Source organism: Geospiza fortis, unplaced genomic scaffold, assembly GCF_000277835.1.
Source record: "Geospiza fortis unplaced genomic scaffold, GeoFor_1.0 scaffold206, whole genome shotgun sequence".
NCBI lineage: Eukaryota > Metazoa > Chordata > Aves > Passeriformes > Thraupidae > Geospiza > Geospiza fortis.
The window spans coordinates 3,824,319-3,851,510 of record NW_005054311.1 but is presented as its reverse complement, the minus strand read 5'-3'; the positions used below and the strand labels follow the sequence as shown (position 1 = coordinate 3,851,510).

At 41.0% G+C, this 27,192-nt stretch overlaps 1 protein-coding gene across 4 annotated transcripts in view; it reads right to left on the bottom strand.

Moving 5' to 3' along the window:
• LOC102043057 (poly(rC)-binding protein 3-like) overlaps nt 1-27,192 on the bottom strand; it is a 158,914-nt gene that overhangs the window by 20,394 nt on the left and 111,328 nt on the right. For all 4 annotated transcript variants that reach the window (XM_031055624.1, XM_031055626.1, XM_031055627.1 and 1 more), the window contains exons 3-8: nt 15,656-15,679; nt 15,526-15,558; nt 12,667-12,783; nt 6,762-6,893; nt 3,946-4,074; nt 2,981-3,124 (exon numbers count right to left, since the gene is read on the bottom strand). In XM_031055624.1, the coding sequence (XP_030911484.1) occupies nt 2,981-3,124; nt 3,946-4,074; nt 6,762-6,893; nt 12,667-12,783; nt 15,526-15,558; nt 15,656-15,679 (579 nt within the window). The remainder of the gene's footprint in view (nt 1-2,980; nt 3,125-3,945; nt 4,075-6,761; nt 6,894-12,666; nt 12,784-15,525; nt 15,559-15,655; nt 15,680-27,192) is intronic.

Below are 27,192 nucleotides of genomic sequence, written 5' to 3'. Positions count from 1 at the left end.
TCATCATTCTGCTCCCTCATACTTCCATGTGTACATAGGAGGAAGCAAAAAAACTGGAGAAGTAACAAAACCAGTGAACATTCAGCGCTCAGACCAGGATTACTTGGCTGCTTAGTAGTCCATGAAAACCATCAAACCAGAATGGACATGATGGGCCTTGAACTTTCTTCCCCAGGAAAAAAAAACCCAAAAAACCAAAAAAAACCCAAAAAACCCAAAAAACAAACAATCAAACCCCCCCAAAACAAACAAACAAACAAAAAAAGCCACCAAAAAGAAAAACCTGCCCCCCAAAAAAAAACTGAGAAAGAAAAGTTTTAATTTCTTAGGCTGCCAAAAGGTCATTTGATTGATTTAGCTTGAGGAAACAGTTTCTGCTTTAGCCCTTGTCAGGGGAACCATGTGTTTTTGGGGCTGAGGGCTAGGGCTTGCTGAGCTCAAGCCTGATTAGAGGCTACTGAGACATCTGTCCTGGAATGTTCCACTGAGCACATGTGCTATGGATCTGCTTCCATCACAGTCAAGGGCAACTTCTCTACTGATGTAAGTAACAGCAGGGACAAGCTGGTCTGCACATCTCCCTCAATTTAGACCATCATACTGCTGAGAGACATAAAGCAAAGCTGCACCCTCTGAGTACCACCAATGTAGCACACAGGGTAGAAATGTCCAATTTAACCATTGCTAAATAACAATAGGGGAAGAGCAGGGCAGTGCTCAGTTTCCTTTTAGTTTTGTTACTCAATGCAGTATCAAAGAAGCACAAGAGAATTAAAAACAATACTTTAGAGTGGAAGAACCCCAACCTCTTAAGGAAAACTAGAGATTATATTTTGCTAATGTTACTTATTTTACTAAGTGTTAAACAAACAAAATCCTTTCAAGATAGCCATGATGTAACTTAGAACAGAAAAATAACTTCTGATAGCTTAGCTGAAATGTTGAATGGAACTAACAGTGCTAATAAAATTTTTTTTTGGTATTAATTTCCACTTATCAAACCTGGTTAAAGTGGCTTTCCATACTGGTGTCCAAACACACCTTAAGCATTTTCTTAAAAATTTTGCTTAGTCAGAGCACACAGAAATTCAAAGCACACAGAAAGTGTCTGCCTCTTACATTCTTACATCAACAAAGTTGCATTAGAAAAGTGAAAACACTTTTTTAACTGATAAAACTGAAGAGCTAGTAGACCTGAAAATAGGATCCTTTCAATTATTTATACGAAATGCTCAGCACCCTCTAGCAAACAGTTTCAATGCTTTTGAGTAATCATATACAGCCTTTGAAGGCGGCGGCAATTACAACGCTGATAGAATGAGCTGCTGCATATATATACACACACACACACATTTCTTAAAGGAAAGCACTGCAGTGTAAACTTACATACATGCAGGAAATTATTCTGAACTTTCAGTCAGAGACCAGTTTCTGGCACATTGTTTTACATTTCAATTCAGCTTTGGTCACTAAGGAAGCAGATTTCTTATTTTGATGACAACAAGTAACAGAAGTAGGCTCGAACATAATGAAAGCTACTACATCTAGATTATAAAAATCTGGATATACATCAGAACAAATCATTAGAGAATAGAAAGTAAAACTCTGAGACAAAAACAAATCAGAGACAGTTCATGACAAAGGCTGTCAGAAGCATTTTGGCACGTGCTTGGGATGTGTATGGTCCTGTGCAGGAGCTTCCTTACACACCAGCAGATTGTGGTGGCACAGGTTGTCACACCAACAATGCCAGCAGCACCTTGAGCACTCAGCCCCACCAGGAACTCCATGTCCAGCTTCTCATATGATCTCCAAATTGCCCAAGGTGGGACATGGTCTCTGTCATCAGCCCACACCCTGTGACAGGGCGATGACCTCGGATGGGCTGATGGGGTGGGAGGGGGGCCCTGCCTGCAGATGTTCTACTCCGCAGGTAATTGGGTAATTGCTTAAAAAGAGACCTTGGCATCACCTTGGGGAAAAGATCTGGTTGGGTGGGGGTGCCTTGCTGCCAGAGGGGCTTTACATATGTTAATCCTGAGTAGAGAGATCTCTGCCTTCCTCTAGGCTGGGTTTATGGGGTCGATTTCTCCTTGAGTTAGGCAGGGCTTGCAGCATCTCCCTCCTTCACCACTGCTCCAAGCTTGGTGGCTACACAGGTCCCCTTGTGACCCTCCCATGGTGTTTTCAAGGGATTTATCAGCTCTGTTCATCATTGGCTCTTCAGTGAAAGCTTCATTCCCCCTGCAATGGGTGATGGCAGAGGATTCCTGCGCCAAACACTGCAGACCCATTTCAGACTTTACTAAAAGACACAGAAGAACCAATTGCATGTGGGTTTTTAAATCAGGCAGATGAGATACAGCCTGATTGATACAGCTTAAGGTGAAGGAGGAATCATCAACTTCTTTACATAAAAAGGAAACAGGAATGCTGCTCTTGTGTTATCAATCAGGCTGTATCTGGCTGGGAAGGTCTACACTTCCATGTAAGTAGTTGCAGCCATCTCAGAATTCCATTGCTACTTGGTCCTGAGGGGACTACAAGCAGTGGAAATTATGTGTGTAAATCCTTACTGCAAAAAGCACTATTTGGTCCCAAAAAGTATGAAAACTATGAGAGGAAAATTACACTTTTCATTAGCAGAAATGTCCTGCTGTTTCATCATCTCTGAAAACTGACGAAACTGCTAATACTGCTAGTGAAGCTGCAAGTTAAGGAAAAAAACCCCAACCACTACAATAAGCAGGGCTACCCCACTCAATGAGCTCCCGATTTGGACACCTCTCAACCTGCAGAAGGGCAAACCTTTCTTAATTACAGAAGTCAATGTTAAATCTTGGTAAAACACCAGGTCATCACAATTTTGTGTAAAGTTTGCAATGCAGTGTTCTCCTGTCCTGCAAACGGTAAGCACACACAGTAGACAAAGCACATCAATACTATACCAGGCAAGAAAGAGTAAAAGTTGAAAACTAACAGGCGCTGGCTGAGGCTGGGCCAGGACGGTGTGGTTTCCAGCTGAAGCCAAAATGGTGTCTGCTCTTACCTGGCCACCTGCAAAAATGATAGGTGCAGAGGCAGGTTTGGGACGGTAGGGGATGGTGGCACCTTTGGGTGGGGACTGCAGACAAAAACACAAAGCGGTCAAAATGTAAAACAAAGCAGAGCTTGTATTAAAAAGATATCTCTTTTTATAAATATTGGTCACCTCAGACAACAAGGCATGCAGGTAACCCAGCCCAGCCCACCCTGCCCTCCACCCCATCAGACCAAAAGCACTCCAGAGGCCTCCTGTCTGGGCTTCAAGGGAGGAGCTGAGGACCTGAGTGCATGGCCAAAACAGGCAATGGTGACACCTGTGGTTACATTACTGCCACTGTCAGATGAAGCTATGAAGCTTCATTAAGTATATTAAGGCATTTCAGGAAACATGGGCACAATTTTGAAAATTGTCAATAATTTGAAAATTATAGGCATTTTCATCAAGGATTAAAATGGCCAGATTTTTATATAAATTTATTTTGTGTATCATTTAATCTAAGGGCTAAAAAACTGCCATCAAAATGAAACTTACTGGTCTTATGGCAATGACCTGACCCTAAGGAAACAAAAAGTCCCAGCAGAATTATTTCTATTTTAAACAAGACCTGGATGTTTTCTGCCCTATTCTACATCAGAATAAAATGTGTTTCTTTCAGAATGACTGCAGCTCTGTTCTGGACCTGGTTATTGTTCAACAACGTCATGACAGCCTTTGACTGATAAACTTTGCTGCAAGAGGCTCTCAAACACCAGGAAAAGCTGAGTTTAACAGGGCCTCTGGAAATCCCTGGCACAGGAAGGGCAGGCAGCACCCCAGGGGAACCCATGGCAATTGACAATTATTAAAAATGTGTTTGAGCATGTCCTGAGTGAGAAGGGACACGCAGGGTGCTCGCTTACCTCCAGCATCACCACGCAGATCTGTTTCACACACTGGATGATGGCGTCGGGAGTGCCGGATATGGTCACCGCGCGCTCCGTCGAGTTGGGCAGCATGTCCCCTGCCACCTGCACCTGGGCTCCTGTGGACTTGAGCAGAGACAGAGCAAAGACACTGTCACTGCCATGCAGGCAATGGCACCTCTCCAGTCATTCACTAAGACAACAGAGTGGATGCACCCCTAAACTCTTTGTCCTTTCTTTGCTGGATGTGCTGGAGCATGTTTGGAAACTCCTGGACGTGGATTTGGCTGCTCAAGCCAGCTTGCCAACACTACCGCTCCAGGGAGGTTACTCCTCAGTAGCTGAGAGCTGAACTTCAGGAGAAGAATTTTAACCCTCTCAAAGACTGATGGTTGCAATGCTGACTAAAAAGTGAAAAGGGTGAAATGAAGTGCTCTTCAATAATAAAAAAATAATAAGAAAAAACCCCAATAATTGAAGAAGCTCAGCTAATCAAACGAGTCACTCTTTATTCTACTGATAAATGCCTCTTTAATCTACTGATGGCTGACTTGTGTCTCTTGCTGAAATTCAGGCTTCCTTATGCTATATGGTACAGAAGCACTTCTAAATCATAATTAGTGTTGATTAAATTAAGTTTTAGCTCATCAATAAAACCAAGAAAGTAATGAGCACTTTTGGGTTTTTTTTTCACTGTTTTTTAAATTTCATCTTGGCACTAGTGTGTTTTAGTTTACAAAAAAAAAAAAAAAGGAGGCCCAAACAACCCTTGACATTATTATGCAAACACAGAAGACCTTTTCAGCCAACAGAGAAAAACCCAGGCATTTGATGTTAACTAAGCTCTTTAACATATTGCCAAAAGATCTATTCCTGAGTGTTATTGCAATGCAGCATTTGGGCTTTAAAACACAAGTATTTGCAGTAACCATTGACTCTGCATCAGTCAGCAAGGAGTTACTTTGTTTTCCTGCTAGTTAAACACAACATGTGTTATCCTTCTTTCCAAAGACTGATTAATGTACTGATTTCATCTTCTGTTCACTAGTGCTGTTTAAGGCCAAAGTATCAATTCCATGCCCCATAGCAGACTTTGGAATTTCACCATAATTTGATCAATGCCTCATGTTTTTACTTTCTTTTTTTTCATAATCTTATCTCAAAAATAGTACTGCAACCCTACATGTTGTTGACTGCATGACTGAACACAAAAGACCCCCTCCTTTTGCAACTGTTAAGTGTGTTATATGATGATGAAATTAGACCACATCTTGGGCTGGAAGCTCCTTGATCTCCCCCTCTTTCCTGGTATTTGCTGTTTAATGTACATTCCTTGGTATCTGTACACGCAGAACAAAAGACTGCCAAGTACTAGAGTCATTTATGCATTTACTCCCAATGCTACTCCTGTTTATTCTCTGACTTTGGTCATTTATCAGTAGCAAAAAACAAGTAATATTTTGTCCATTATCCTTATGCTAAGGAAGATGTGCAGTGTGACTTCTTGCTATGTTAACCTTATCAAAACACCTATTTGGCCAAAAACTATCCTTTTACTTCCTTGTACCAGACTACAGGCAATTGCTTCTGAAACTGTGCTCAGCAGGATAATCACTTCAGTCACTTAATTTAGCCAACAGACAAATCTCCTTTAAAAACCTATGTCTTGGGCACATTCCCACAGTGCCCTGAGTGAAGTTACCAATATTTTTAATATAAAATCCAAAGTATGGGCAGCTGTAAAACCTAGAGCTAAGCAATCACTAGCACATAGTTCACACTCATGCCTGCTTCTATTTTAACACAACTAAGAAATCAACTTAAAAGCTCCTTAAAATCTACTGTCTTGGATCCACATTTTAGATTTTAAAAAACAGAGTTTCAACTTTGTAGAGCCTGTCAAAAGCCTTTTATTTTGACACAGGCAAATAAAAAATTGATCAATATGTTATCTTAGTATTCAACACTTCACCCCATTTTGGGATGAATTCAAATTTAGGAGGAATATTTTCACTTCCTTCAGAATAACAATCCATCTTTCTGAAATGTCCTATTCAGATTTTCTCTATATAACTGAGCATGTACCTGATTTTCTTGTATGAGTGGTTACAAACACCAGATCCTTGGCTTGGCATGGGCTATATTGTTAACAGTCATGCATGGAAGAGCTAAAACAGGCACTCTATGGTATTTTTTGCATTTTTTGCTTAGACAAAAAAGTGGCTCCTAGCACACTGAATGAATACCTCTAGATAAAGTCTGGACTAAAAAAATTCTGCATGTGTTTGGAATGCATCAAATCAGGTCACCTATGGCTCAATGACATTAAGGAGAAACAGGGAAGGAGCATGAAAATGACACTTTTCTATAAAGTAGATCTACTACCTTGGAATCCCCAGTGCTGCTTGGGCTTTTCTCTGACTGTAAGGGCGGTAACTAATTTGGAAATGGCTGCAGCTCTTTGACTTGGGGTCCCCTGAGTATTGCTGGGCAGGATCTGTGCTGGAAAAGAAACTTGAAGAGCCATTTGTCACTGTTGCTTTGCTTAATTGTGTATGAAAGACTTTATACACTGTAAAGCTGTTTCTCTATTTCACATGTGGTCTTTAATGCCAAGAAAAGTCCAAGTGCAGCTGTGCTCGACCCCAAGTGCAGCTGTGCTTGGTCTCTCAGCCCAAGGCTTTTCCAGGTTTTTCAGTTGACACATGCTCATGTTGGTGTGATCAGCAAAGTGCAGTGCGTAATGCTGGCAGGGCACACTGCAGTAGGATGCTGAGCTAACCAGTGTCCCCAGCACACATCCCAAGACTTACCTCCCTGATTTCTTTGATTTTGGAACCTCCTTTTCCTATGAGGGATCCACACTGACTTGCTGGGACGACGAGCCGCAGTGTTACGGGCGGTTTGCTTGTCACCGAGCTGTTTGTCATCGAAGCGTTGATGTCCTGTAATCACAGTGCCAGTGAGCATTAGCAGGGGATTTGTCACTCCTGGTGAGCACTGAAGGGCTCACAGCAAATGCCCAGGCTGTCTGTGGAGACCTGGGGAGTGTGCAACCAGCCATGAGTGGTTTTTGTGGTAAGGAAAGCCCACCACAACTCTGCTGGTGATACACTGTAAGCACGAAGCCGCTTGTGCCAGAGGAACCCTTCGGATGTCTGGCATTGCAAGATCCATGCTGGGGGACCAGAGGGCAGGACTAGGAAGAGGAGGTGGTGTCTGCCATGAAACCAGCCAAAACAGGTGGAAAAGGCAAAGCAGCTTTTGGATTCACAGGCTTCCAAAATGTGTTTCGGTCTGTTTTGGTCTCTCTTCCACCACCTCAGTTGGAAAATTTATACTGTGTAATACATCTCTACATTTCACATCTCTTCCCAGATTGGATTCAAAGGAAAATGGTTAAAAAAAGGAATGACAAAGAACGTGAATAATCTGAAGCAGAGAAAATCAGATGATTTTGATAATTCTTCTGCCACCCTCTAGATTTAATTTCTCTTTTGTAGCAGGTCCATAAATATTTATAGAACTACAGAATTTCTAAAATATTTTCCATCAAAGATGTAACCAAAGTACAAAAAGCTCAGCAGAACAGTAATTGCCTGTTTCCAGGTAATGAAACACATCCATGTATCCCAATGTCCAATGAGACTACATTACACACTCCCATAAGCACTTTGACTTGTTGCAAGGTTTAAATTGTTTTAAATATATTTTGTTTGTTCAAAATCTTGTAGGCAAGACAAAACAATCCTTCTAAAGACTTTGTCACAGAGAAAAAGATAAATTTTATCTTTCCACTGATCAGTAGGATGCTTTGAGGGAACTTAGGATGAAAAAATAAAAAACCACGAGCTGCACTGCAGCTGCTCAACAACTCACAAGAATCTCAGAGAGTTTTGGTAACACTATGAGCTGAGAAGACTCATCCATGACGTGGCATGACACATCTATTGCACTCTCCACAAGAGAGTTACCAAAGATTAGGACAGATATGAGAAAACATGCATTTCCTATTAAGTCACTTATGATGCAACAAGAGCTCTGTCAGACAGAACTGATGTGATTTCCAATGCTTATAAAGACTATCACTTTAATAAAAATCAAAAAAACAAAACCACAAAAAACCCAACCAACCAACTAACCAAACAACCAACAAAAAGTGCCTATATTGCGCAATCAGGACTCCAAATTATTAAAAAAAAATCAACAACAAAACTACTCAGCACTTCAAGAAACTCTGCACATCTCACTGAACCAGTGGGAGCCTGGTGACACCACCACTGATTTCTACGGTATGTCCCCAGTTTTGATGGCAGCATTCTTCCATTCAAGAAAAGGCTTGGTATGACCTTAATTAGCTTAAAACAGAAGAAAATAAAATCTTGAATGGAACAAGGCATTGCTGCATGTGACAAGATAGCTACCAAATCTACTAAAATCCTCTACCAATCTACCAAATCCTCTGCCAGCCAGTAGTAACTCATATTCTGTTCAGTGGATGTGTCAGTGAGGGACTGCAATCCAAAATAAAGCCAGAGGGATAACAGAATTTTGCAGTACCCATGTATCTGAGATAAAATTAGGTCAATTTTTCAGCTGGAAGATGACATCTCGCTGCATCATGGCTGTGTCAGGTGGAGGTGAATAATCTTCTTCAGCCACACAGCACAAAACTTAATCATGTCTCCTACTTCCATATCATATGCAGCCTGGCCTCAAAGCCTGCACTGAAATTTCTGCCTTCAAAAGCACTTTGCAGGAACTGGAAACCACTGCTGTCTTTATTTTGTCCCTACTATTTAAGAAAAGCAATATCTAAACATGGAGGCTCAGCAGCATGGAGTGCATACAGGAATAATTCCAGCTTAAAAACATGACAAAGGAAAAATAAGCAGAAAAAATCCCCCTCAGAACTGCAGGCTTCTGAGTAGGGATGGCTCAAGACTTTCCCAAAGAATACTCATCTTTCAAACTGGGAGATTCCTACATTTAAGTTCTAACTTTTTTGTGACATTGCATCCATTTCTTCAGGGCTCTGGCAGACGCTACAGCTGGACCTTGTATGGCTTTCTCCCTGCTTGGTGGGCTGCTCTTCAGCCAAGACAGGCTAACTGGGAGCCTGGAAGTGCTGAAGAGCCAGGAGAAGCTCTTGGCATCCCTGGGTCATAGCACATAAGGCTTCCCAAAACTAACCTGGCAGCTCAGAATTCTACCAAACCTCCAAGGAAAATAAAATATACCAAAATTCTTCTTCTCTAGTTTCAAAGGAAATGTTAAACTGTCCAATTTCCACAGCAAGGGGGATACTGTGAGGTGGCTCCTCCCTTGGAAATGACCACCACAGCATTGATCACAGTTGTACTGGCAAGAATTTATGTTTGTCAGAAAGGTATCACCCTAACTGCTTTTATTACCTTCCTTTTCTCTTCTTCTTCCTAGAGCCAAACAAGTGCTTCATAGATGTTTACAGAGGAACAAGGATTCCAAAATTCCTTTTCTTACTCATCTGAAGAAGGTCTGACTACTGAGCTGTGCCTGCTGGTTATTCCAGTGCTTACGTACCATGTGCTTTCAGAGGATTATGCAGACTTACAAGCAAAGCTAGAGCTGCCCCAGTGAAGTTACAGCTCCACCAGTGAAGTTACAGCTGCATTTCTTGGGTCTCAGCCTCCAGTCCAAAAATGACTGAGCTAAAATGTCCCCTCTTGCAGTTCCAGGGGTCTGCCGGGGTTAGAGTCATTTTCTAACAACTCTCTTTGTCCCCTGCAGTGAACACTTTAGGTATTCATGTAAATACCTGTAGTAGACCCCATGGACACAGGTAAAGCCCCATGGAGAATTAAATAATGGGAATGCTGAGACAGCAACATTAGTTCCTGACTCCCTGACCTCCGCCCCAAAGCTTATCCCTGTAACCCTATAGGCTATGTTACTTTAACCCTTACTATTGGTCAAATCTGGATCCCCCCTAACCCTATAAAAGAGGCATTCCTTAGCCCACTCAGGAGAAGAAGAGCCTACCCGGGACCCTTCGCATCCCTTCAATAAAACCATCGCTGCAGAACCCCCAAGCGTCTCTCCTTCTCCTCTCTCGCCGTCCGCCGCAGCCTCAGCCTGGGAGCACCTCTGCCTAGCAAGCAAGAGCTGAAATCCTAAGAGCTTGCAATCACTATAAGAGCTGATAACCACATTGCTTGCTAGAGGGTAGCCCCGTGGCGTTGGCCTGAGCTAAGCCTGGCAACTCAGGCACTGGATCCCCCTGGGGACTGGGCTCCCAATATAATAAGGCCATAACCGAGGCTTTATTATTAAATACCTACTTAGCTTGTAAATTCATCATAAGACTGCTAGAAAAGCAACTTCCATTAGGAAGGTTGTCAAAGCAGAGTTATATAAGGCTACAGAACAACCACAAGACAAACCCAACCTTTCTCATTTTTTTATCTCTCTGACATATTTTAAAATTTTTACTAAAACATTACAAAAGCATTCCAGGACTTCCTACACCTGCTTATCTCTAGGTATACAGCTGTAGGGTGGAAATTAAAGGTCCAAGGTCTTCATGTGGGCATCCATGACAAATACCATAACAATCCCACAAAGCAGCAGTCTCACACATGCATGTTTTTTCTTCTGTTTCAACACAGCTGCAATAACCAGAGCTGGACTGAATCTTTTAAATGGCTGAGGAAATCTCCAGCAAAAAGATATGCATGAAAAACAGCACTTGGTAGCTAGCTAATTTGTAATTTTTGAAACAGCACTTTATTTTGTCTGCAGAGCGTTACAGTTACCTCATTTTATTGGCAGGAAGATTTATAGGAAACCTAATTGATTATATATATATATATCATGTATTATATATACAATATGTATTATATATATATGTTTCTTCAGTGCTGTTCTTTTAAATATACCACAAACCAATTATGTTAAAACTAAATACAGATATTTCAGAGCCGTACTTGATCTGCAGAGATTGCCAATGCTCCTTTGCTAATGCTCATTTGAAGGGCCCAGGCTACCCTCTAAAACCAGCAAGTGCAAAAAAGTGCAAAATCCAGCCAGAAGCCTGAATTTCAGCTTTCTTTGCCTATTGCTACCTACAGCACTTTCAAAGACTACGTGGTGTTGGTGGGCTGGGGATCTGATGCCATGCAGTGTTTGATGTTGTATGAAACATGCAGCGTTATTTCCACTGGGTACTCATTTTGGTGGGAACTGGCAGGGATTATCTGTGCTAATGATTCCCTCCGCATTTTACAGGATGTTTTTCCTGTAGAGAGCAGACACTGCTCTCTCCAGGATTCTCTGGACTGGAGGGTATGGCACTGTGCACCGAGCTACCTCTTAAACTAGAAGAAACAAGGATTGGTCCATGATGGCTAGGAGATGAAGGGGAGAAGGAGATGACAACAGGAGGTTTTGAAATTGGGTTAGATAGAATTACTTGTGGTTCTGCAGGCTTAAACCTCAAAATCATTATTATTTCATTAATAACTGGCAAAAACCTCTCCAAGCATTCTTATGAAATGTGCCATGCCACAAAACTAAGACATTTTATCAACATACTGAAAGTTTGGAATATCACGCAGGGAGATCTGAAAACCCATGAAGGATAGAAGAAATATAAATGGGATTAACACCTGCAGTATTAAAAAAAAGTCATTTGTCTGGAGCCTGACAGGAATGTTTGCCAAGACTGCAGAGGTGGAAACTCCTCAGCAGGAGCTGGGGACACCCACCAGGCAAAGCACGGGTGTGTGCAAAGAATTAAACTAGTAGGAGGTGAGGCATTTCCAGCAGCGGCAGGGATATGACAGCGTGATAAGTTGGACAGGGGACTGTTAATGCTGTTAAATAAGCCTTTGTGGAACTTCATTTGCAACCTGTCCACAATTAACACAGACATTCAAGATAGAATGTAACTGGAAAAAGGTGGAAAGGGACTACTAGAGTCATGAGAGGGGTGGGGAATGCATCCTCTGAAAGACTGTGCTTGGATCACTCTGTTTGGCAAAAGCAAAGGTGGGGATAAAATCCTCTCCAGAGTGACCAGAGTTCATGTTCTGTACTCTGCTGCCTTTCCTGTGAGGTTCTCTTTTAAAATGGTGACCATATCTAATTGTAGCTGGTCCATGAAACTGAAGGAAATCTCAGCAATTTAGATACATATCTGCCCAGAACACTTACATTCACATAGAGTGAATTGAACTCCTGCATTACTTTGAGTGCCTTTAATTGGTTTTAAAGGACAAACCTTAAATGTAGTAATTGGTAATCATATAGCTTGTTTTTAAAATAAAAAAATCTAGTTAAATTAGTTATATATTCATTTTGACATATATAACATTTACATCAATACCAACTGGATTCATACAAACAGAGTTAAAAGTTAGGCAATTATTCTTTTCAAATCAAACCCACAGTGGGAATAGAATTTTTCCAAGACATTTTTCCTACCATTAGCACACATTACTAGAAGCAATTGCTTTTCCCTGAAGCCTCCAAAAAGCAAAAGAAATGATCAAACATCTTGTAAATTGACCCATTATTTTTCTTCAGCATTGCTGCCAAAAGCATTTATAAAAATATAGCCACTTTCATTGCTATTAAATAGAACATTAAACAAATCCTATTTAACATTAAAGCAAACATGAGAAAATTCAAACAGTGTTTGTATTTCAACTTGAAGAGAGAAAAAAATTATTTGCTTACCTCTTCAAATTTTAGTGCAATCATAGAAAAAGCTTTAAAAATTGCATCTGTTGGGCCTGTTATTGTCACAATTCTCTCTGGACAAGTGCCTTCTGAAATATTGATTCGAGCACCACTCTGTCAAAAGGAACAAATATTTTTCAAAGTTATACTTCCCAGGGAGCAAACAAAGTAGGATTAGGAATATAGTTTGGGAAGGAATACCTTGAGGCATCTAATTCCCTCCCCTACAACTGCAGCCCCAACATCACATAATTTCAGCATAAATAGATCACATTCCAAAAATTCATATAACTGCGGGAAGCCGGATTCTGTCTGGGTAAATACTTCTGCAGCCTTCTTTGCAGCATGCAAATAGCACCTCTGTAACTCAAAGTTGCAAATAATTGCATAATCAAGTCTTTTTCCTTCCTTCTTTCAGGACTAACTTTAAGTAGCTCTTTCTGGAGCTGCAGAATTTAAGAGGAAGTAGTTGTCTCCAGGGAGCACCAGCATTTCCCAGGAGCGATGCACATTTCTGGTTTAGAGCCCCAAAGGTGGGGCTTGGCTTCTCTGCCTCTCTGCTGGGCCCTCATGTGAAGGCAGCCAGGCAATATATGCACTGAGCATCCCTTTAAAGGACTAGTGGTAGGACAGGACACACCAACAGTACTGAGTCCCTAGGGCAAGGAGCCTGTTGGATGGAGTTAGAAAACCAGAAGTGTCTTAGAAAAGCCAGGCTGATCTCAAGTATACTCGGTTCTCTATGTCACCGTGGCAGTGCAGAGAAAATGTCTCAACCAAGAGGTTTTATATATTTAAAAATTTATATATATTTTTAATATATACTTAAGAGGATCTTTAGTGTAGGTAATGATCAAATCCGGTTCAGGTAAGAGCCACCCTACGCATTCTCTGAGACTTCAGTCCTGGAAATGTGTTAATGCAGCTTAACAAGATTCTGGAGCCTCAACTCACCCACAGGCACTGACCTTCTTGGGGATCAGGGCCTGAGGCAAATGTGAGACAAGCTGGGTTAGTTTGGCCCTTTGCCTGCAGGGCCACCTCACAGCTGCTGATGTGCTGTGTCCCAGCCCTTAACCACCCCAATGCTGCTGCTCTACTGCAACAGACTGTGCTTCCCCAGATGACAGCACCCCAACATAGCATGAAAAAACCAAGGCTCAACACTACTGATAGAAAAATTTTCCTGCCACAGACCTGGGCACAGGACTGAGAGTTCTGTGCTTTTCTGTAGGCCTGAAGTTGTCTCTGACATTTCCTCTATGACAGAATTGTCTCTGACATTTCCCCAAAGACAGAGCTACATTTCACACCATAAAGATGGCATGCATGCTGCCACATCTGCCAGGGAAGTCAAAATAAAAGCTGCATTTTGATTTTAAAGAAGTACTGAAAAAGGTAGTCATTTAAAGAATGACCAAGTTTTCATCATGTGGAGATACAGCTTCTTAGTCCTGTGCTGATATAAAGATGCACACAATTCCATTATTTAAAAAAAAAAAAAAAAACAAAAAAATAAAGTGTCTTCTGACCACATATACATGACAGCAGGGGTGCAGGATTAGAAGAAGAACATTTGATATTTATCTTGAAAGACAGACCAAGCATCATTGGTATTCTCTAAGATGTTTTACTCAGAAGTCAGGAGCACTCTTCAATGATGGCTTCCCGTCTGTGCGTACAATTTAGGTACAAAGATATCTGCTCATGATCATAATTAATAATTACACTAAAATGTGTTTAATTAAGTTTACCTAGTACACTGGAAAAAAAATTTCTTATCTTTTTTTCTTTAAGTCTTAGCAAACGTGCAAAAATATGGGTGAAAACATGTCATCAAAAAAGGAGCTCAGAACTCAGTCAGCCTGACAATGAAATCCCTATTGTGTATACTTAAAGATGGATGTCTGCAATTTTCTTTACTAAAATACTTTGACATTTCCCTGTCTCAGACCTTCTATCAGAGCAGAAAACAACGAAGCAGCTGACACAGTAATGTACTGCAGCTTTACTAGAGCCAAACTGACTTTCCTTGAGGCATCCTCTATACACTGCACTCCTAAAGTTTAAAACAGTAGGATTTCTCTTCTGACTTATACTTTTAGCGGTTGCTTCAAAGCAGAAAAATTACATGGATCTCCAGGTAGGATGTGCTACCTTGCAGGACCAGTGTGGGTCTGCAGCCTCCACCTGAGCACACTCCTCTGAAGATAGCACAGCTTGCTCTGTGGCAGAGAAAGAAGCCTGCAGACACTGGGGAGACTGAGATTTATGCAGTGCCCTGTTTTAATCCTATTTGTTTTTAGCCTTTTCAAAGGATTGGAACGGCAGGTGTGCAGGTCTACCCTGCCCACATCCTACTCACAGCTGCAAAATGAGGAAAAGCTAAGGCTTTGCCAAGATATGGCAGAGAGATGCTCTGGCTTATACATGTCCGGCTCCAGCTCTGCTGAAGCCTGTATCTACCCTCAAACTTGACGTGTGTCAGTCTAACACTTGGTTTCAGAATTTTGGAAACTCTACCAGGAAGCAAAGCCATGTGCAGGACTGATGTTGATATGCTAATGAAAGATACAGTGGGTCTGATGCACAGAACCATGCTGTGAGCTGTTCTGAGATAAGGCAGCAGCAGGCACATCACTAGGGGAATGAAAGGCTCCAGACTGCTGCAGCGATAAGGAGGTTACATTAACAACAATGTTTAATTTAGGCCAGCATATTTATACCCCACTGCTTGCAAAGAACGGGGATGTTGAACGATCGGCCCACTTGATGGCAGCATCGGTCTGCACATGCTGAACTCGCTGTTCTCTGAGCCGGAAAGGAAGCAAGTGAAGACATCAAAGCTTATCTTACCTCCTCCCTCATCTTCTTCACTGTCTCACCTTTCTGTTAAAGAAGCATAAAAAAAACCCCCGTTAGCCTGGGCTAAGAAAAGAGAAATTATATACAATAGTTTGACATGAATATAAAGTTATTTTCTGACCTTTCCGATAATGCTTCCAACCTCCTGCAACAGAAAAAAAACAGACACCGTGAATGATACGATTTGTTACAGAAGAGCATTTGTGCTGTTCCTAAGCTATTTCATTATCATTTATTTCAAACCTTCAGTGTGAAGCATAGCTCCCTTCCATTGTAGCTGTATACAAATATGCCACGTTAGATACAAAGGGATGGACTAAAAATGCAGCTCTGCAGCCAAGTGATCGTGCAAGAAAAACACTTTTAACAGAAACCGATCTCATGGTTACAGATCCATCCCGCTACTATAAACACAGACAAATCCCTATCAGGAATGAAAAGTTAAGAAATAACAGAACTGCACAATCTAGGGAATGAAAATGAGGTGTAATACAAGCATCAAAATAATTGCTGGTTTCTCCAAGGGCAGGTATTTACCCTCCTTATGCCTTGTAATAGTGAGAGCTGAATTTCCACACTACCAAGTGTTATTGTGTAAACACCTGGTGGCCTGCCTTAATCTCCCTATTAAGCACTTAGAGAACAATAATTGCTAGTCACTTTTTAGGGACTTGGGAATTGCTACTGGCCTCCTACAATCTTCCACCAAAGGAAAGAAACTACTGAGAAGCGTGGCTGTGAACATACAGTAGGGGAACAATGGCAGTTCTGGCAACATCCCAAGGGTTAAAATCTTGGTGAACAAAACCAATAGGTAGCAGAAATGAAACTATTAACACTAAAATGAATAGTCTGACATGTTACACAAATCATGCATCTGCGACACCAGACTGGAAATCTTGTGGAGAGACCAGCTAAAGGAAAATAAACTCCTCTTCTATACTAAGACTGTGAAAACTAATTCTATAGATCAAGACTGCCTCAGGTGGTTGAGCTGTCTCAGATGTATGATATACCACTTCCCCCCACCCAGTCCATATACTTCAGTGTGATCCATCCTGGAATTCAGTGTGATCCAAAGTGCAGAATTTTTGAAATTTTTTTCCTCCAACACTCTATCCAGTGATGGACTCGTGATAAAATGGTACTGACTTCACTCTGCAGGAAAGAACTACCTGCAGTGACCTTGAGTTATTTTTGCCAGCTGTTTATAAGCTCATAACACAAAGCTGTTTGTGCTTCCAACTCCTCACATCCTGCTCACAAGACATTTAGACTTTCCAGCGAGACAAAGTTACCTATTTCAATGAACTCTGGCATATCGTTCCTTTATGCTCTCAGCAAGTCTGCACACAACACCTGACTTAGGGGAACAGTCAATACACTGCTGGACAGGCTGGAAAACTGGGCTGGGAGAAAGCTCAGGGAGTAGAATGAAATCAGATGAAAATCCCCATGTCTGCAACAGAAAAAGCCCATGCAGCAGGACAAGCTGGACAAAAACTCGCTACCTTAAAACTGACTTTGCAGAAAAAGTCCTGAGGGTCCTAACTCAGAACTTCAACCTAAATAAATGAGTACATCAGCAGTGCACCCCTGATGAATCAAAGGCTGGACTGTATTAGCAGGAGTGTAGCCAGCAGGCTTGGGCAAATGGCTCTTTGTCATCCTGTTTGTAAGAGCATGCCTGGAGGGTTGTGGCCTCTTTTGGGCTCCTAGTACAAGACAGACAAGGATACACTAAGGTGAACTCAGTGCAGGGCCACCAAGCTGGTCAGGGGACCAGAGCACAGGACACATGAGAAGAGATGAGAGAACTATATTTGTTCTTAAGAAGAAAAGACTTGGCAGGGGAGTCTTACTGTAGTGTACAATAAAGAAAGCAAGCTACAATATCAAATTCCTACTCAATGTGAGGGAAAAAAATTACCATGGGATGGCTGGACATTGAAAGAAGCACCCAGAGAATCATCATCCTTAAAGGTGTCAGAACCCAGCCTGGGCAAGGCCCTGCATAATCTGCTCCAATGCAATCTGCTTGATTCAGGAGGTCAGACGGGAGACTTTTGTGGGTCCCTTCCAAAACTCATGGGTCTGTGATTCTTCAGCCATAGCCTTATTCCCACTGAAGTCAGTGCCTTAATAGCCACAAAGTTCCTCAATCGTGTGAGGCCCCTTCTCAGGCTTATTTTCAAACTGTGCTTTTCCCATTTCCCATTTCCCTTTTTTATTTCTCTTCCAACTGCTCTTTCAAGATGGCATTCTGCACTCTTGCACACACTGACCTGAGAACAGATATTGTCCAGACAGGAGCTGCAAATCTCCCAGTGGTATCTGCTTTACAAAACTACATTTCTGCTGGCCAGTGTAGAGTAGACCTTTTACACTTGACACAGCTGAGTGTTTTTGGCAAAGCTGCTTGTCTCTGTTTGGGACTATGAGATATCTGCACCTCTGTACATACAATGTAGAGAAGCAGCTCTGTGAGAATGGGAATGAAAGGGCTCACTGCAGTTTTCTGTCTTGTAACTAAATTATTGTAATATTCTCTTAATATGCAGGTTTAGGTCACCCCTCTTCCTGTGGCTGAGACAGCCACACCAGCACAATGTGTAGGTAATCAAATGAGATGCAGCTTTTTTGTTAGCAGCGACACAAATCTGGGACATCCATTCCTCCAGATTTTTAAGATCTTACTGTTTTTTACATTTTCATTGTAACTGTCAATCTCACAGTAATTGCTGAATGGGCAATACAGGGAGCAAGGCTCTCACTGATGACAAGGCTTAGGAATGAATCCCCCATGTCCAGCAGTTCCTATCCGACCACTCAGCACATCTGGCAGTTTTATCTTAAAAACTTCTTCCATTCTTCTCAGTTCCAGCTTTCAGAAATAATTACTTTGATAAAACAATTTCTTAGGAGGTAGAAGAACCTTTTGCTAGGGGTAAGAGAATTCTGTTCCATTTGCTATGGGCAAGCAACTATATTTCAGTCCATTTCAGGTTTTGTATACCTGAAGTTTCATTAGAATATGTAGGCCTAGTCTTGAACCTCCAAAGCTCTGTCAGTATAAACTTAATACAAAATCCGTCCCAATCCATATTTGACCATCTTGGGTCTTAATGAGAGATGATGTTCTTTCAGAAATGAATGGATGGGTCATGGGTAATAAATGCAAAAATATCTTCCTTGGAAATAGGAGAACATACCTTGCTTAAGGAACAGAAAAGTCATGTACTGTTTGTAGCATTGGTAAAAAAGATGGTCCATTTCTAACACAGAAATTAGGAGTATTTAAACAAGCAAAGGAGAGCATAGAATAAAAAGATTCTCAAGCTGATTGTTTCACTGAATTCTCTGTGAGTTTTGCTTTGGATTTCAGTGGGGACAGGAATTTTACATGACCGATCATCACTTTGTTATTTATTAATGAAGAGCACAAGCTACCAAAGAAATGAGTGGAAGAACTGTGTGAATACCACTGAGAAAAAAGTATTTCACTAAGATTGGTGACCAATTCCTTGGAACATGCTAGCAAAAGTCACTGTAATCATATGGACTACTTAAAATCTCCCCCTCAGCAAAGGGTGACTTTAGAGCTTATTCTATAAACCAACTGCAAAACATAGAAGCCAATGCCACCTCTCCCTCTACTCTGGGAGATGGAATTCTGCTTGGCCATGTGAGGTAAGGTCACAGGGACAGAGAGAAGCACTAACTTTACATGGACATTTCAGAATTTTTTCAGAGTTTTGCTTTATACAAATTACTGGGGAAAAAAAACCAGAATGGTTTTAAATGGGTCACTTCAGACTTTTCTGGGGCCTTAGCTTTTTCTAGGAAAGCCGCTAGAAAGTACTGGCGACAACAGATCATGTCTTAAACTATGATGAGAAATCTACTACAGCCACACATTAAATCAAAAGACTCTTTTCACCTCATTCTTCAAACTAGCAAAGCTACTTCACCAAACCTTTAATGTTTCTTTATACAGTCCCGTATTTGTTTCATACAGTTTGTCATAACACCATGAAATAAGTTTACTGCTAAATGAGATACCTAACACCATTTTCATGACTCTCAAGTGTTAGCATTATTTCTAACCAAGGTTACTTTATTGGCTTTATCTTCTTCAGAAAATGTTTCTAGATCTGCCATAATATGTCTGTCATAATATGTGACAGACATATTATGCACTTAACTACAGCACATCTACTATGTGCTGTAGTTAAGTGCATAATATGTCTGTCACCTACATTGGTTCTTCACAAGTTTGGAATTCAGTGTAAGTCAGGCAACCAACCCTCACTGCAGTCCAGGGAGAGATAGTGGAAGATATTTTGAAATCCAGATGCTGATTTCAGACAACTTGAAGTTAATTCTCAAGCCTGGGGGACAGAGTTGTCATGATATTCTTAAGTAGGAAATTTCTAATCAAGTAGATAAGCAAGAGCCAGACCTCACCAACAAACCCTGGGAGACTGCCCAGCATCAGTAAAGTATATTGCTAACCAACCAGCCAATTCATTGCTAATAACTTGAGGAAAAGTAATGGTAAAAACAGGGGATGGTTTCTTTCATGGTGAAATGTAGCATATAATATTATTTGCACACCTTATTCACAAGAATGTGATGAATTTTGTTCTTAATGAACACTTGGGAACTGCTCTATTTATAGCTAAGAAGCTATTTCTGCAGATTGTGCATTATCTATGGTGAAGACAAGGCAGCACAAAAGGGGCAGCAAAAATTCCTGTGAGTCAAGGCTTTTGCAGGGCTCTTGATGGTAAGAATGACTAAACAAAGATATAAAACTGGTTGTAGAAGAAACCTATTTCCTAATCAATTATCCCGTGTGTCCTTTGAATAGCAAGAGAAAGAATTCAGTTATACTAAGAAAACAAGAGGCTTAACAAATTACAACAAACCTTGGTTTAAAGATTAACCTTTGATCTGTAAACATAAAGTGTGAAATTCCATTACTTTTTCTAGGTGTGAGGTTGGTTTAATAATTACTGAGTCCTGGAAAATCAAAACAAAAACAGGTAGCTATTGTGGGACCATGGAAACACACAGGTCTTGCTCTATTATCATGCAGCTTTTATTATCAGTGCTATGGGGAGAACGGAACAAAAACTTCATAGGATCTCTGAGATAAAGCCATGTCTAGAAGCAAAACACATTTAAGAAATAATATAGGAATATATGCTTTCACCTCAAAACATTCAACAAAGCACAGGCTCCATCCTAAAGCCTGACATTCCTTCAGGCAATGCTCTGATTGCACATGCTAACCTGCTTTCTATAAAGCAAGGACAAGGTAGAACCAGTAGGGCTGGAGTCTACAAACAAAAGAGCTTTGAAAGGAAAGGAATAAAGCCTTCCATGGTGTGGAAACACCCATCATGGGACAAGGACGGGTCCTGGCAGCAGCACACAACAGCTGTGCTGATAAAGTTTTCTAAACCCAGACCAGTTGTCTTTCTCCCATCCATAAGGAGGCATAACATAACTCAACTCTCTCTCTCCTCACCTTAACCTGAGGACAGAGTTGCCAATAGTCACCTAAACTCATGAATATGCTTGCATGGAAGATCCCAAGAACACATTCCACAAAGCCTTTCTGAACCACGTATTTGTGTGGAGTATGTCGGGCATCAGCATTTTTCAAAGACTGGAAGAAAAGTCAGTTTTTGGAAACATGACAGCCTCAGAGAAATCTGTCAGCCTCAGAGAAAAAACGGCCACCTTGGGTAAACTGAGAATCTGATTTGTGTTCTGGGATTACACGGGATTACCCTCACTGCCATTGGAGATCTCATGTTCCTGGGTGATGCTTCAGCAGTCACTGTCTGATGCCTACAGCCCTAAATTAGAAAGGCATTGTGATCCCAGGCCTTCCTTACTGAGGCAGATCTTTTGCTAACAAATATGGTAGTGCATGAGGAAATCTAAAAATTATGGTTTTTCTGATGGAGATTCCAGTATTATGTATCTTCTGCAAGTACATCTAACATTTTTTTGGGCAGCTGTGTCAATGGGCATTTTTCCTTTGCTTTTTGATAGCAGATGGGTAGCCAGCTAACATTCAGTTTCACACCTAAGCTCCCAGTCTTCCCTGCTAAAACCAACCCAAAACTCAGTTCTGTTCCTGTGCTTGCCCCTGCATCTGTGATGCTGAAGCAGCAGCACTGAGTAGGGCGTGTACCTTCTGCAATCACAGTTCATTAGTCACGCACTGATTAGGAGATTTTGTTTGGTAAAAGTGGGAACACTCGGCTATGGAGATTGTTTTTGGGAGTAGAGAGTGCCCAGGGGCTGGGGGAACTCTCTCTCTTCCTTTCTGCTGATTTTTGAGGCTAGTGAGAGTATCTTGGCTGCTCCTACAAAAACGCTGAGAAGAGGTCCATCCTGCGTTGTGCATCTGCATGCAGAGTTTTGTTCCATGACCAGGGCTCTCAGGTATCCCAGCAGTGCAAGCAAACAAAACAAGAACTATAATAGCAATAGGCAGGACAGTCAATCCTCATAATACCCTGACAGTGTTTGTGGAAACTGGAAAGACCAGAACAAACATTGGCTTGATTGGCATTTTATGGCTTGGACTGTATTACTGACAAGGTGATTCTTAAAGTTACTTTGTTGCTTTCTGTATTTCAATAAATGAAAAACAAAAAATGGAAAAGGAGAAGGTCATTACCTTTAAGATGGGGAAAATTAATTTCTCTACTTGTTTTACAGTCTTTCAGGGAGGCAATTAAGAAGGCACCAAAAAAGTGGCCACTAACAGAAATCCCTGATGCTAAAATGGTATTATCTGTACTAATGAAAAAGGCAATTTTTCTTAATGATTTTATTCTGTATTTGAGCTGTTAAGTGTAAGCCATTACTTTATGAGTCTAAATTTTCTTTTTCTTGTAAAAATTCTGTATGTAGCATCACAAAGTAATCACCAACATGTCTGAAAGTCACCACTGAAGCTGGATGCAGGTCACTGTAACCAGTGCTTCCAGTGCCACAAGTCACCCATTGATCCTGCTGTAATAATTTCGAACTCAGATACCTTGAGTTCCTCAGGGAATTTAAAATTACGCTGTAAGTACTAAGGCACTCATAGGGTTTTGTCCAAACCCAAACATTTGACTGCAGATACATCTTTCTAATTCACTGCTGCTGAATGAGAAATGCATCACTGAGCAAATGGTATCAGGGAAAGAAAAGCTCCACTCAGTCATCATATCTTTCCTCCATCAATGCAGATTATACAATCTAATAATACATGTGCTACTCATTACTGGACATGTTTAAAATTTGCATAGGACACTTATAGAACATCACAAAAGTCTCTATACCAGATTTTTTTTTCTTGGGATTCCCTTATTAGATTTATTTTCAAAACAGTATTTTATATCATTATTTCCAGCCACAAGCACTTACGGCATTCAAAATACCATAACATTTGTATTTATAATATGTACTTATGAGAATGTTTGAAGAAAGCTAGGCATAGTCTCCTCAGTTTCCTAAAACTTTCATTATTTTTCTGTGAATTCTCCCTCTGTCAGTCTTCACCATCACTCACACACGTGGCACCTGCTGCTGAGCACAGAACTGCAGGTGTGATTCTGCCAGAAGAACAGCAAGGTAATTACCTTCTCCTTGCCCCATGATGCACCAATATCATACATCCAAAATTGCACACACTTTTGCTGAAATAGCTTTCCTCTCCAACGTAGTATATCCCAAATGTGCCACTCTCTAGACACTGACACATCTGATGCTTTTTAGCCTTTTATGCTTTCCAGATTTCCCTCTGTCAATGAACATGTATCTTCTAAATTACCTTCTCCAGTTAATTGCCTCACCTCTCCAATTTACACCTCTCAGTATTTGGCAAGAGTCCTACTTTCCTGCCAGTTTTCCCTTCATTCCTTCATCCTACCTGTAAATTATTTCCTTGTTCTTCCTAACCATCTGACTTCATTAATCCATTTTGGTTTTTATTGCTGAACTCCATTCTCTTTCTCTAAAAGATTCCTCAGGCTCAATACATTACTATATTCTACTTTGGTTTCTTGCAGACTTCACTGCACCCAATATGATTTCATCAATGCACACGTTCACACAGCACCTTTGGAAACAGTGCATTATTTCTCCTGCAGGTTTGTACTGGAGGGAGGAAGCAGAGATTCTTGCGCCACCACTATGAGATGGAGGTGGATCTCATAGTGGATTTGTGACCTGCTGCCCTTTCTATGATGGCCCATTTAAACATTTTCTCCTGTTCCACCTCATGGACCTGGCTTTTAAATCTCCATTAAGCTGCTTTCCTGAGATTTAAGACCTTTCTACTGCCATAGTCTCTTCACCATCCACATCTAAAATTAAACTTTAATGCTGAGTCTCCAGAGTCTTAATCAGCCTGTTAACACTGGCTGTATACAAAACCAAACTAGTTCTAAATCATGTAATCATTATCCAGTATAGTCAAAATAGGCACTTTATCAAGTTATTTCTTCCTGGGCATGAACTGACCAAACCTAGTTCAAGACTACTTCAGATGTCAAGCGTCATTTGTTAATATGTTGGCAGATACCTGTGGGCAAGGCTACAATTTTCAGTCTTTCAACCTCATTACCTGAGGCAGTAAGCAAGGAAAAATCAGCCACAAGTCATGGGAATAGAAAATTCAGCAAAAGGTGAGCAAGGAATGGTAAAAAACATGGAGGTCTACACCTATACCCTATGACATACAAAGAGGCAAAATAATTTTTATCTTGACAAAAATTTAGAAAGGAAGAAAAAGTAAGAGATACAGTTCTTTTGGGGCCTGAGCTCTGCTTCTCCATACAGAGGGCTCTGATGGCTAGGGGGTATTTGCCGATAAATGCACATACACTTCATTCGTCTTCCTTATGCCCTTCAAAACCAGCGATGTGGTCTGGGCAAATACTGCTATTCTTGCCTTTGCTGGAAGCAGAAATCTTGCAATCCTTACAGTACTCCAATCTTGTCCAGAAATTACAGTTTAGAAGTAGACAAGGATAATAAAATACCCACATTTATTCACGTCTCTTTCCTACACAGTCATTTTACTTATTTTACTTCAAGAAACAGCAAGAATCAGATGGAAAATACAAAAGTAGGGCACTGTAAACAGCCTCTGTGACGGTTGTCACAAGGGTTCTTGGGTGAAGGAAGAGACGAGATCTTTGACTCCATTATCAGAAGGCTTGATTTATTATTTTAAGATATATATATACTACATTATAACTATACTAGAAAGAAAAAGCAGGAGAGCTTTTCAGAAGCTTGCTAAGCTAAGAATAGAAAAGTAAAGAATGAATAACAAACCCTGCTCTCCTGGACTGTGTCCGAGCGAGCTCAGTTCTGGATTGGCCATTATTTCTAAACATCCAAGCTGGGCCAATCCAGACCTGTTGCATTCCACAGCAGCAGATAACCTATTGTTTACATTTGTTTCTGAGGCCACCGCTTCTCAGAAGGAAAGAATCCTAAAAGAAGATTTTTCACGAAAGATGTCTCCGACATGCCTCAACTCATACTCTCTGTTTTTCTCTACTGAAATGTATGAAACAGCTTTATTTCTTAATGTGGCGCATCTTTCTCATTAATAAAGGATGAAAATGCGTATCTGCATTATTTAACATATTCTATATTTCTAACTGCATGCCCTTCAAAAGACCCTTCTGTTTCTGACCCCTCTGGAGCAGCATTCAGGTTAACTCAGTCAGAAAGGTGCTGAGCAGCAGAGGCTGCAGTGTCTGTGAAGCGCAGCTTTACAGGATGAATTCAGTTTTTTCTGACTTGTCCTTAGAAACCTTCAGTGATGGATGGTGCAGCACGCCCAGGCAGCCTCCATCCCTCCTCACACATCCTCGTAACAAGTTTTTCCTAATCTTGCTTTTGAGATTTCCCACAGACACTGACAGTTGCTTCTCTGTGGATGCAAGGAATGCCTAAGCACTGCCCTTGCAGCATCCTCACCAACACCTGCCCTCTAATTTGTCACAAGAAAATGTGACAAATGTTTTGTGTTGCTCGTGATTTCTCTTCAGGGCTGTAACACCATCGTAGCTTTTTCACTGATGTAACATGGCAAAAGATGAAAACTAGGCCTTTCATTTTACATCATCACAAAATCTCTGAAAGTCCCAGCTCAGGAGGACACCTTTCATACCAGGCCCTGGAAACACTGAGGTTACCCTGAGGTTAACCCTTCATACCTTGCAGTGGTTGGCTTTTTGCAGGGCCTGCACAAATTCTTTTTCCACTATCACTGGTAAAAAAATTGCTGCCCTCCCTTAACACCAGGTTTCTGCCATGAGAATATCAAGGCTGTGTCTTGCCTTGCTGCCAGCTGGCTGCTCCCAAACCTTGCCATGCTGTGGCTGAGTGGCTGTGCTCCCAGGGGCTATCCCAGCCTCCTCAGCCAAAGGCTGCACAAAGCCTGGCAGGAGCTCAGCTGGATGCACAGACACTCCTTTCCCCAAAGCAAGATAAAGTAAAGGTGCTGATCAGTGGTGTCCTAACCGCACTGCGGAGACACTGGCCCTGGGTCTCCCAGAGCTTAGGACTCTTCCTATTTCTCTTCCTTTCACCACATGATAATGTCTTTTGTTTTTGCAACATAATTTGTTTGTTGTGGTGGTTTTTTTTTTCATTACCATCTTGAAGAGGTCTGGCCACTCATACAAATCCTCATTTTTCTGCAGGTATAGAATTTACCTTAATTGCCTCATTAAGGTGTCCATTCTTGACTTAAAGCCTCTATACAAATCACATTAAAAGTACATGCTGAAAATTTCCTAAGTCCGCAGGACTTACAGTCAAGATAAGCAAGCACAGTAGCACAATTTATGGATTTCCAATCAAAATGCATGCAAACAACTCAAAGCACATTGGCCTTCCCTATGCAAAGGTACACTGGTAATAATGGTTTAGACATAGAGAGTTAAAGTTAGTAGGGAGAGGTCCTCATTTTTCCATGCAATGCATTAACAAATAACATTAAAATTATTTTAGTTTAAAAATAACTGAGTCCAGCTTGCTCCTGCTATTTTAAAAACCTTTTTATTCCTCCTCTTCTCTCTCAAGTTATGACCAGTTATTTACAGATCAACTTCTGCTTCCAGACAAACTCTTTTGTCTAGGAATATTAATTAGAGATCAACAATTTCCACTGATGTCATTACCACAACAAATCTCAAGGAAGAGTCTAGAAACATGTTTCTTCTTTTCCAGAGGCACATACAGCTTTCAGAATGCTTTCTCACATTGAGTTCATATTGATTCAGACATCCTTCATTCCTCTGTACTATATCTAAATCACAGAAATGACATCAAAGAAACGGAAAGTGTCTCACTTTTATCACCAAAATAAATTCTGATTTAATGTACTCTTTCCACTACTTAGGCACAATAGGATACATGATTAGAGCATAGTGGAGCTAACAGAATACCCATCGTGCCTTGTTAACTGAGGATGCATGGTATAGATGCAGGTAAAATTTGAACTTTGTAGCTTTTGTGGGTTTAATTTAGACCCTTGGGGCTACATATGCATTGAAGGCTGGACACATAACATCCATTATTGTTAAAAGTAGTTGCACACAAAATCAATGATGTTTAACA